Source organism: Capsicum annuum, chromosome 4 (genome assembly GCF_002878395.1).
Source record: "Capsicum annuum cultivar UCD-10X-F1 chromosome 4, UCD10Xv1.1, whole genome shotgun sequence".
Classification (NCBI taxonomy): Eukaryota; Viridiplantae; Streptophyta; class Magnoliopsida; order Solanales; family Solanaceae; genus Capsicum; species Capsicum annuum.
This window is the reverse complement of record NC_061114.1, coordinates 229835577-229846825: the sequence shown is the minus strand read 5'-3', so window position 1 is coordinate 229846825 and position 11249 is coordinate 229835577. Positions and strand designations below refer to the sequence as shown.

General features: G+C 32.3%; 2 protein-coding genes across 2 annotated transcripts; both read left to right on the top strand.

Moving 5' to 3' along the window:
• The first annotated feature begins 475 nt into the window (after window positions 1–475).
• LOC107869386 (peroxidase 64) lies at window positions 476–3671 on the top strand. The gene is made up of 4 exons (XM_016715919.2): window positions 476–738; window positions 1531–1719; window positions 2521–2683; window positions 3056–3671. The coding sequence occupies exons 1-4, from the start codon at window positions 535–537 to the stop codon at window positions 3451–3453; spliced, it is 954 nt and encodes a 317-aa protein (XP_016571405.1). The 5' UTR covers window positions 476–534; the 3' UTR covers window positions 3454–3671.
• A 3406-nt stretch (window positions 3672–7077) lies between these two features.
• On the top strand, window positions 7078–10875 carry LOC107866854 (protein Abitram). The gene is made up of 6 exons (XM_016712859.2): window positions 7078–7419; window positions 7906–7954; window positions 8053–8176; window positions 9022–9092; window positions 9175–9247; window positions 10502–10875. The coding sequence occupies exons 1-6, from the start codon at window positions 7230–7232 to the stop codon at window positions 10622–10624; spliced, it is 630 nt and encodes a 209-aa protein (XP_016568345.1). The 5' UTR covers window positions 7078–7229; the 3' UTR covers window positions 10625–10875.
• The last annotated feature ends 374 nt before the right edge of the window (window positions 10876–11249 follow it).

Here is an 11249-nt window from a genome sequence, read left to right as displayed (position 1 = left end):
TTTTGTTTCTGCTTTTTTTTTATTCGTACTGAGATTTTTTTTCTTTTTTATTTTGTTTGGGGGGGGGGGGGGGGGGGGGGGGCTTCAAGTTGAAGAAATGAACATGTCTAATAAAGAATTAGACTTGATTCCCATGTGGGGATTGAACAACCATTGGTTTTCCTCTTTATGTCTTAGTTGCCAATAAAATTAAAATTAGTGATTGTTGGAACTTGGATCATTACAAGATTAAGCCAATGAATTAGTCATATAAAACAAGAATTAAATTTTAAAAAAATTTAAATGTGTTAAACAACTCCAATTTTAATTGTGTCTCTAGTGGTCCTAGATCACCAAACTTTGGTAACAAACATATGACAAGATTCCAAATAACAACTTTTCCTATTGTATTTTAATTTTTTCCCTCTTATGTTTTCCCTTTAAATACTCACAGAACAGTTCCTTAACTCTCACACTCAAAAGCTAAATACAAAGAAAAATATATATATATATATATATATATATATAGGCTTTCAATAATCTTTGATAATTGTGATGGAATTACAAAGATTTCTTGTTGTTTTTGTAATAGTTTTTGTGTTATTTTCATGTGTAAATGCACTTAGCAACAATTTCTATGACCAAACATGTCCAGATGCAGAATCAAGTATCAGACAAGTTGTTAAAAGAGCAATGTCAAATGATAAAACAGTTCCAGCTGCTCTTTTAAGGATGCACTTTCATGATTGTTTCGTCAGGGTAAATTTCTATTCCTACATATACATAAATTTTAGTAAAATATTAGTATACTTTATCAGAGTAGTTTAACTTGTGATAGCGTGTTGGTGTTATCATTTTATTTGGTTACGTCCACCCTTAGACTAGCACGATATTGTCAACAATAGCTAGCTTTTGCTATAGAATAATATCGTAAAATCAGAGAGGAAGAAGAATGCCATCATAGAGAGTTGGAGAACTTTGTTAGCTCAATAATGAAAGTTAGTGTCGATCTGATCGAGGAGGTCTTACCCTCTTAGATGACCAACGTAATGTTCATCATAGAGATTTAATGGTAAATTGAGATGAGCTTAAATGGAGCAACATGATCAGTCTAAAATAACCGATCACATTTGAGTTTAGAATCGAGGCATTGTTATTGTTGCCAGTGGCGGAGCCATCTTTGCTCGATGAAAAATTATACTATTTTTATGCTATTTTTATACGGTTAAAATATTTTTTATGTATATTTAGTAGATGTCGAACCCCATTCGACTAGTTTGTATATATACTTGTGAACTCCCTCAAAGAAAATCCTGGTTCCGCCACTAATTATTGCAGTATAAGGATTCGCTTATAATTATCTAATAAAATATATATTGTGTGTAGATATTTTTTACAATATCAATGCATAGAACATGCAAACATGCACGCTTTCATTTACGATGATCATTTTATTTCGTAATATCAGAATATATTATATATACTATATATGTGGTCGTATTTAACTAACTTATGGTGTTTTTTTTTTTCCTCAATTTTTTTTTAATGAAGGGTTGTGATGGGTCTGTGTTGTTGAATTCGACAAAAAACAACCAAGCAGAGAAAGATGGACCTCCAAACATTTCATTACATGCTTTCTATGTTATTGATGTTGCTAAGAAACAAATTGAAAATATGTGTCCTGGAGTTGTCTCTTGTGCTGATATTTTGGCTCTTGCTGCTAGAGATGCTGTCACTCTTGTGAGTTTTACTACAACCTAAACTTCTTAAATTTTCATTAAATTATTCGGCGTGTGGAATCTACTGACTAGCTCGACTAATTTGAATTTGTGCAATAGGAAACTTCATCCGTACCAAAATGAAGAAGAATATAATGCTACAGTAATATGATTTTAGGAGTCGATTGGTAGGGTGTACAAGGATATATTGAGTAGGGTGTACTAAAAATGCTGGATTACTCTAGTATTCGGCGTGTGGGATTTACTGGCTCGACTAATTTGAATTTGCACCGTAGGAAAACTTTATCCATAGTAAAATGAAGAATATAAGGCTACAATAATAATACGACTTTAGAAGTCGTTTGGCAGGATAAGTAAGAATATATTGAATAGGTGTATTAACAATGCTGGATTAATTATACTGGCATTTTTTTAATCAATTATTTGGTTTTTTGTATTAACTGAATAGGGTGAATTAGAATAGGCAAAATACCATGTAATGTTAATGTCATGGTTTACAACGTATAAGAATAATACTAAATAGGGTTTACTACTGATATGATTATACACACATATATAGGTCGATAACGCTACCAACAAGAGATCGAACAATATGAAAGCTAACACCTGTATGACATTCTCTACTACCTCCTACCAAACGATCACTTACTTCCCAAATTTTGAGACTGTATATGTACAGATGAATGTTTTATAATCATGATGTACAAGTCGATTTATGCACATCTCGATTAAATAAACTTGAGATCAGATGATTCTCGACGCACTAATGTTGAAATTATTTATTTGGGCCAATTGTTTTTAGTCTGGAGGGCCTTATTGGGCTGTCCCAAAAGGTAGAAAAGATGGAAGAATTTCAATTGCTAGTGAAACAAGACAATTACCTGGCCCAAATTTCAACATCTCTCAACTGCAACAAAGCTTCTCACAAAAAGGCCTTTCTTCGGATGATTTAGTTGCACTCTCAGGTAAACAACCTCGGATTAATTTCACGTATGATCACTCGATTTTTATTACTATTATACTATGTTTTATCATAAAAAGTGTCACCTAGATCTGTGAATTTCAAAAAAAAGTCAATGTACAATTTTTGTATTCAAAAGATTATTCAATTTTACATAGTATCATATAAAATATCTATTTTATTTCCTCCTCTAATGACTTTATGTGTTACTTAGGCAAAATTGAGCAACATTTCGTACAAAAAAAAATTTAGTGACTTTTTTAATACTTAGATAAAATTGAGTGTTTTTTTTCCGTTATAAAGAAATATTGTTTAGTATTTTTAGCGTAATAAAGGTAAACTAACCTCAATAAGTTTTTTTTCCTGTCACATTCAGGTGGACACACTCTTGGATTCTCTCATTGTTCATCCTTCCAAAATAGAATCCAAAACTTCGATAAGCAAAACGACGTGGATCCAACGTTAGACGCATCGTTCGCAGCTAATTTAAAGAAAGTATGCCCCGTTAAAAACACAGTGAAAAATGCAGGGTCCACATTGGATACTACGACATTTTTATTCGATAATGCATATTACAAGTTAGTATTGATGAAGAAGGGCCTATTTTCTTCAGATTCAACTTTGCTCACAAATTCAAGGACCAAAACATTAGTGTCTAATTTTGCCAATTCCCAAAATGAGTTCTTTAAAGCTTTTGCTGATTCAATGATTAAGATGAGTAGTATTAGTGGTTCTGGACAAGAAATAAGGCGTGATTGTAGATTTGTTAATTAAAGTTTTACGAGAGGTTTCGAGTTTGAGGTTGTCTTTAATCGTGCTCATTGAAAATTGTAATTTCTCTTTTTCATAATTTTTTTTAAGTGCGTGTTTCTTGTAAAGTTTGAAAGGAGTTCGTGAGATGATTTATTTGAGAATATGGTGTTTCTTGTAACCTTATCGATTTAATTGTAACATGCATTAAGCTTGAGGAAATAAAATCCTGTTTTCGTTATTTCGTTTCATCTGTTATATCTCTGGGACTATGAAAAGTCTTATTTTTTGTATTCAGTGTTTCATATTTACATCAGGTCTCAATTAATTTGATTCGTTGTATTCAGTGTTTCATGTTTACATAAGGTCTCAATTAATTTGATTCGTGTAATATGATAATTGTTTAAGAAAAAAGCGTACTAACAAATAAAAATTATACTCAGATTCAAACTCAAAACGTACAATTTAGGGAGTAGAAATTATACATATCGATGAGAAACCTTACACTAACTCCCATTGTGTGCTAGATTACATTCCATCAATCGAAATGGAAAAACCTACTTACCTATCAGCTCCTTTTATAGATCGATGTGATTTTCTGATAATTTTTATTTTAACAAATTATTGTAAGCATTAAACGACAGTTTAATTGCCTGTAAGGTTAAACAATATGTAAACAAACATTACACTCAAGGGGCTATTATAAGACTAAATTTTTTTTAAAAAAAGGACATAATCTAAGTAGTGGCTTAAACTTAAAAGAAACATTTGCTAAATCAGCCAAGTTTGTTGGCCAGTAATATGAAAAATTACATTATACCACAACATAATTTAATAAACTATTTAAAATCACAAATCTTTTAAATAATTACATAAATTCTTAATTTTATTTTAAAGCTCGAATACATCGTAGAATAATATAATGTATCCGTATAAAACTAAGTGATGTATCCAAAAAAATGTGATGTATTAGTATAAATATAGTGATATATTCAGAAAAATGTAATGAATCTGTGTGAATTAAATCAGGGATTTTAGTAATTTTGAATAAAGTTGGGATGTGGAATAATTAACTTCCTAAGGGTTGGGACTAATGTAATTTTTTATTTTTTAAAAAGGCAAATAATATGAACCCGATAGTTTGGAGCTTAATTTCAGAAAATTTCGACATTTTGCATAATTATCGAAATCTCAATTTTTGGTCTATCGAGATGCATAATTAGCTCCCGGTACGTCCAAAGAAGATACGTTTTTTTCTTTGTAAAGATAAAGATTCATAATTAGTTTTCGATATATATTTTTTTGATTTTAGGCCTGTCGAGATACATAATGCATCCAACAAAAGATTCATTTTTTCCTTTGTAAAGATACATAATTAGCTTTCCATACATTTTTTCTGATTTTGATTCTGTCGAGATGCATAATTAGCTTCCCGATACATCTAAGAAAGATACATAATTAGTTAGAACTTGTGTAGTTACTTTGTAAAGAATGGAAATTTATGAAAATATGTTAAGTTAAGGTGTATGTTTATGGAGTAAATTTCCTAAATAGTCACCCATGTTAGGGATTTGCCTTATAATATTATTTTTGTTTCTTTTAGGACCATAATATCACCCAATTATTTCTATTTTCCTCAAAATATACTTGACATAATAACAACATCATTCTTTCTCCTAATAGGATGCCATGTCACATATGTCATGTCACATTTTTCTTTTTTAATAATAAGTTTTTTAACTTTATAAACCACCGATTTTTTACCCAAGAAGAAGATTACAAAGAGGCATATTTTTCTGCCCGAAATAGTTTTCTAGGGTTCTGAGGCAACTTCTAACATGGAATCCTCTGGTTCTTTGAGGAAATTGTGAGCTCTTCAACGAATAAATTAATGAATTTGCAGAATATATTGTATCCCTAACCTCTGTATACGTTTGATATCGACCAAACAGATCGTCACGAGGTAAAATTCAATCTTTTTTTTCAATCTTTGAAGTTTAAATTGTGAAATAATTTGAATACTCAATGTGGTATTAGAGTAATTTTCTTAAAATTTAGAATTTTTTTGCTTGTTTTTTAATGGGATATTCTGTTGTTTGAATCTGCATTATGTGTTTGTGTCTATAGTCTATGTAGAACATGGGAGACATATGCTCTTAAGAGGTTATTTGGTTGAGAATAATTAGAATAAGTTATTCCGAGATAACTAATCCAACGATTAGTTATTCCACCACAAGTGATAACTAATTCCATCACTTAAATAATTTCGGGACTAAGTAATGCCTTCATCCAAACGTAGGATAAGTAATCCTGCATTTTATCCCAAAACTATTGCACCTTATACCTCTAATGTCTATAAATTTCTTGCATCTCTATGTGCTAAAAAAGGTTGTTGACGCTTCTTCAAATCAATCTCTAGATCAGTCAAAGAACAAGCTGAAAATGATGATTTGTGGGATTATTCTAAATTTTATCATCCAGAAATTTGGGTAGATTCACAAATAGATTTGAACTTAACAAAGCAGTCAACTAGAACTCACGTAATGAATTTTTGATTTATTTTTTTTCCGTTAATTTATTGCAAAGTTATGATTTTTTTTTCATTAGTTTCATTGCTTAATTGTATTTTTTCCCTCTATTGTTGGCTCAGGGAGGTGTACATGTTGAATCTATTGATTGACCTTCTTTTACCGCAAAGAAAGGAAGTCATTTTGAAAGAGAAGTCATGAAGAATTATGTAGTTTTGTTGAAGAAGAAGAAGAGAAACTTTAGTAAAGTATAGGGATTATACATTAGTTTCTTTTGTTAGTTATGTGAAATACTTATTTAGACACGTTATGTGTCTTCCTTTGTAAAACCTCTGCGGTCATATTATGGCGTGGTATAGTGTGATGTTGCCACTTGCCTATAAAATATTATTTAGCTGTAAATTGTAGCAAGTTATGACACTTTTTTGAAGTATTGATGCTAAAATTTGTTATTTTGAAGGCCAAATTTGTTTATGCACATAGTTTGGTAAGATAGTGAAGAAAATTTGTTATTATGTTTTGTCTTCCTGATTAGCTCAAAGGAACTAATTTAATTTTTTCTTTTGATAAGAGAAAGGCTAAATTTTTGTATGAAGAGACGTTGATGTTCATGCAAATACTCGTGAATGAAATAGAGAATAAAGATTTTCGCTATGAAATTAAAGTAACTAGATTCTCGTACAGAAAATAATGTGTTGAACTACTGAAAGTATAACAACATGTACACTAATTCACCTTTGCAGCTTCGAAATCTTCAAAAATTAGGTAAATGCTTTGATTGAATATGTAAAAAAAGTTGTTTATTCAAGAATTAGGTAAATATTTTGATTGAATATGTAAAAGAAGTTGATGCTTATAGAGACATAAACACTTTTTTATGTATTGTTAAAAAAAAAAAATGTGACATGACATTTTATTAGGAGAGAGACGAATGTTGGTATTGTGTCAAGTATATTTTGAGAAAAATAGGAATAGTTGGGTGATATTGTGGTCCTGAAAAAAATAAAAGTAATATTATTAGGCAAATTTCTAAACATGGGTGATTATTTAGGGAGTTTACTCTATGTTTATGTTATTTTTCCAATAATTAGCTTGCAAAAGGCTTTGATGTGGTTGAATTGTGGCCCACCAAAGTTGGGCCTATTTAGGCCCAATAAGCCTCTTCTTCTTCAACTCCTCTAAACTCCCCCAAAGTAAATTAACGTCCAACTCTCCCGGGACTCCGTCAACTTAACCAGATCGTCCGGCCATCGGAATTTTTCCAATTTACAAATGACAGAGCTTAACGCCGACCAAACCAACAACGTTAAACCGACAATAATTCCTTCGTCTCATTCCGAACAAAAAGACGAAGGATTAAGCGATGAAGTACTAAGAAATCTACTATTAGTAGATTTAGAAAAGTTCCCTCCTACTCCTCCTTCTGCTGTACAATCCAATTACGTCACCTATTTTGCTCCTGGTAATATACTCCCCTCCGCTCTTTTTTACTTGTCACAGTTTCATTTTTAGAGTCTAATGATATCAACTTTTGACTGACGTTGTAATTTACAGCACTTCTTGTATAGTTTTTGAATATCTAAATTTTAACTTTAAAGTGTTTGAACTAATTTAATCTATTTAATTTAGCTTTACAAATTAGTCAAAGTGACTAAGGGAAACGTGACAATTACTTCCTCCATTCCTTTTCATATGCTTAGAGTCAAATTATACAACTTTGACCATTTATTTCTTAATAAAATTGAAAAAAGGCAAAATTGCAATTTAGTACCTTTTCATATAGCTTTTGAATATCTATATTTTAATTTTAAAATATTAAATTAATCTAATGTAATTTAGCTTTGGAACTTAGTAAAGTTAGACTCACGAAAAACAAAGGGAACATATAAAAAGGAATGGAGAGAACGTAAAGTGGTCCAGAATTCAAACTTGTATTTGTTGTTTGCAGATTTTATGAAACCTGGGCATGATCAGTATGTTCATCGACATGCCAATGGGTAATGAAACTTTTTACTTTTTGTCTTTTTTGTGATTTGTCTGCTTTGAATTTTTGAAATTTGAGTTTGATGAGTTTTTGAAATTGGGTTATTGAAAGATTGTGCATAATTGGGTTGGCTTCGACTCACATTGCGTTTAAGGATGAAGGGATTACTTCGGTTGATTTCAATGTGGGGAAGTGTGATCGTAGTGGAATCAAGGTCACTGGAAAGCGCAAACGGGTACTTATCTTAGCTGGATTTACTTGAATGAGAATAAAGATTGAATCTTTGTGCTGAACTTAATTCAAAATCAAAAAAAAGATTGCGTCTTTATGATGAAGTAGCATTTTTTGCTATTGCAAGTCATTGCAATTTTATGATATTTTAGTTGTGTTATAACTAGATTGATCTTCACAAATGTTGTTGGATAAAAGTTAAGTTTAATTTAGCATGAAACTATGCTTGGCATTTGGTAGAACAAATTTATAGCTATATTTAGGTCATGACTTATTTTAAGTTCTAAATATGCGAAGAATCATAAGGGATGTCTTTCTTATGCGAATATGTCGAACATAATTCTTATTTTCATCTGAAGAAAAGCTATGTTTAGCGGGCACTGGATAGCTTCTGGTGAGATATTCCTCAAATTTCTCTAGCCTTGCAAATAAAGGGCTTTTGATATGGTTATTACTTATTAGATACACCGTACCCTCCCAGACCCTACCTGGGGATTATACTGGGGTGTGTTGTTGTTGCTGATCTGGTTATTAAGTTTCATCGCAATGATAGTACTTTTTTGTTGGCTAACTGCGAACTTGACAAAGTATTACTTTCTGAACCTTAGCATACAATGCAAGCAATTCATCATATGGAATTGCTTTGTCAGCAGTATGTACATGCTCAGTCATTCGTAACGACGTATTTTGTTAGCTACATAGAGAACACAAGTCCTCATTGTGGTGTAACACCATCTGCCACCTTTGGACAAACGTATGAACTGTGCAAGTAAAGCTAAATCTGTTATTGCTTTTGTGCTTTATGCTTCTAGTTTAATGAAATGAGGGCGTCACTTTGTTCTTATGCAGAACGCCCATCATTTTGAGTCTAATACAGCAGTATGTAAAGTCTGCACAAAAGACGCTTCTTATATTGTGAGGTATGGGTTTATTTTCTTGCACTGCTTTCCTTGTCAGGGGTTCTCTTAAATCATTAAAAGATGATCCACTCATGTTTTGCAGGTGTTGTGTGAAAGGCTCTCTATTAGAAGTCAATGATAGGTTGATTAAGCAACCAGAACTGCTGAATTCGTCGGTAGAAACATTTATCTTTTGCTCATTTTTATTGTCCGTCATATAGGATTTTTATCTAGGATTATTAATCTAAGCTTAGGCGTGACATGGAGCAGTTACAGCTTACTGAGGACATGACCCTAGATAGGAAGGTCTGGAGGACGCGAATTAAGATAGAAGGCTAGGGCGTATGGGTGGGTCGTAGTCAGTAATTAGGAGAGCTTTGGGGTAGCCAGGTTGGTAGTCCTAGGGCTATGCCCATAGGTTGGATCTGCGAGTAGGAGAGTATGGGGGTTCAGCTGGTTCGTCTTATTTTTGTTATGCCATCTTGTTTCATGCTTTATTACGGATTTACTACTATTCTTTGCTCCTGTTATGCCATCTTGTTTCATGCTTTCTTACGAACTTGTTTACTATTCTTGTCTTGAGCCGGGGGTCTATCGGAAACAACCTTGCTACTTCTCTGGAAGTAGTGGTATAGACTACGTACATCTTAACCTCCTCAGACCCCACTATGTGGGAAAACACTGGGTTTGTTGTTTTTGATTATTAATCTGAGCTCATCCCTTCTTCATTTAGCTTTTAGCTTGTGGTAACTGATGCAGAACTTAATTGGAATTAGCAGCTTTTGTATTCGGGGTGATGACAACAATGCTTTCAGCAATTGTTTATATTCTTGGTGATAAAATTGTTGGAACCATCACTTTTATCGAATTGAAACCAAAAAAAAATTCCATAGGTGGACAGTGTTACTTGGTACTTGTTGCTAGTGGGAGGTGGCGGGTATCCCGTGGAATTAGTCGAAGTGCGCACAAGCTAGCTCAGACACCACAGTTATCAAAAACGAAAAATAGAATTTGCCAGAATATAACTAAATGCTTGATGCAACTTGAACGATGATTGATTGTGTGGTGGTTGTTGTTGTATTTAAAAGAAGATATACATTGATTCCTCAGACATGATTTTATTTTCTTAATCTCCAGCAAAAATGTCTGAGCTGAATGCACATCTAGATTTGGTTGTTGATATAAGGAACTGAATATAGGATATGCATGACCTCCATCACAAAAGTCTTGTTCCGTCTTTTTTCCTTTTAATATTTAACGAGCTTTCTCGGAGACATGTTCGTAGTGGCATTAAGTTGTGTTTTATTTGATTGTGACATTGGACTTGTTTTGCATTGATGAGATATTGTTTCATTCGACTTCTTCCCCCTCGTATTATAATACACTTCTGGTTGAATATGTGTGTTCCTCTTGTTTGATTTCTATCACAGGCAGACAGGGAAGGCTATATTGCAATCATAATGCCAAAGCCGGCAGATTGGATCAAGGTCAAGACCACTTTGCTGGCCACTGAAGAGTATAAAGAGTTGAGAAAGGATATGTTGCAGTCATAATCAGGAAAGATGGCAGATCAGCTCGTTGAAGGCAACATTTCCTGCAATGTTGTTCTCTTTCTGTAAGAGTAAGGTCTATTAGTTCTCTTTGCAGGGGTGACTCAAGGGTAAGACTAGTAAAACGTATGCTTTAGGCTCCAAAAAATTTGAGGCCCCAAAAAACATTATATGAATTTTATGATTTTAATTTCACTTCAAATAATATTATAGATTGAAAAATATAAAAGGTACAAAATTTAAACTAATGAAAAGGAAAGAAGAACTATCTTGTTATAAATGTATTTACATTACAGTGAATGTCTATCAAAATCTAATAAGATCTAGTTGATATCTATCAGGATTTGAAGTGTCTGTCTTTTAATCAGAAACTAAGAGTATTTTCCCCTATAAATAGAGGGATTTTGTTCATTGTATTCTCAATCAAGATGATTTCTCATCCCTAAAGAGAAATAAAGAAGTCTCCCTTTATTTATTCTTGTTCTTCCTTTATATTTTATTTTTCTTACTTTTATATTTCATAACACGTTATCAATACGAAACTCTACCAAACAAGATGGGATTATAAATCTAAAGTTAATTTCAAGGTTAGTAATTCCTTATGTTATCTTTCTTTTGTTACTAATAA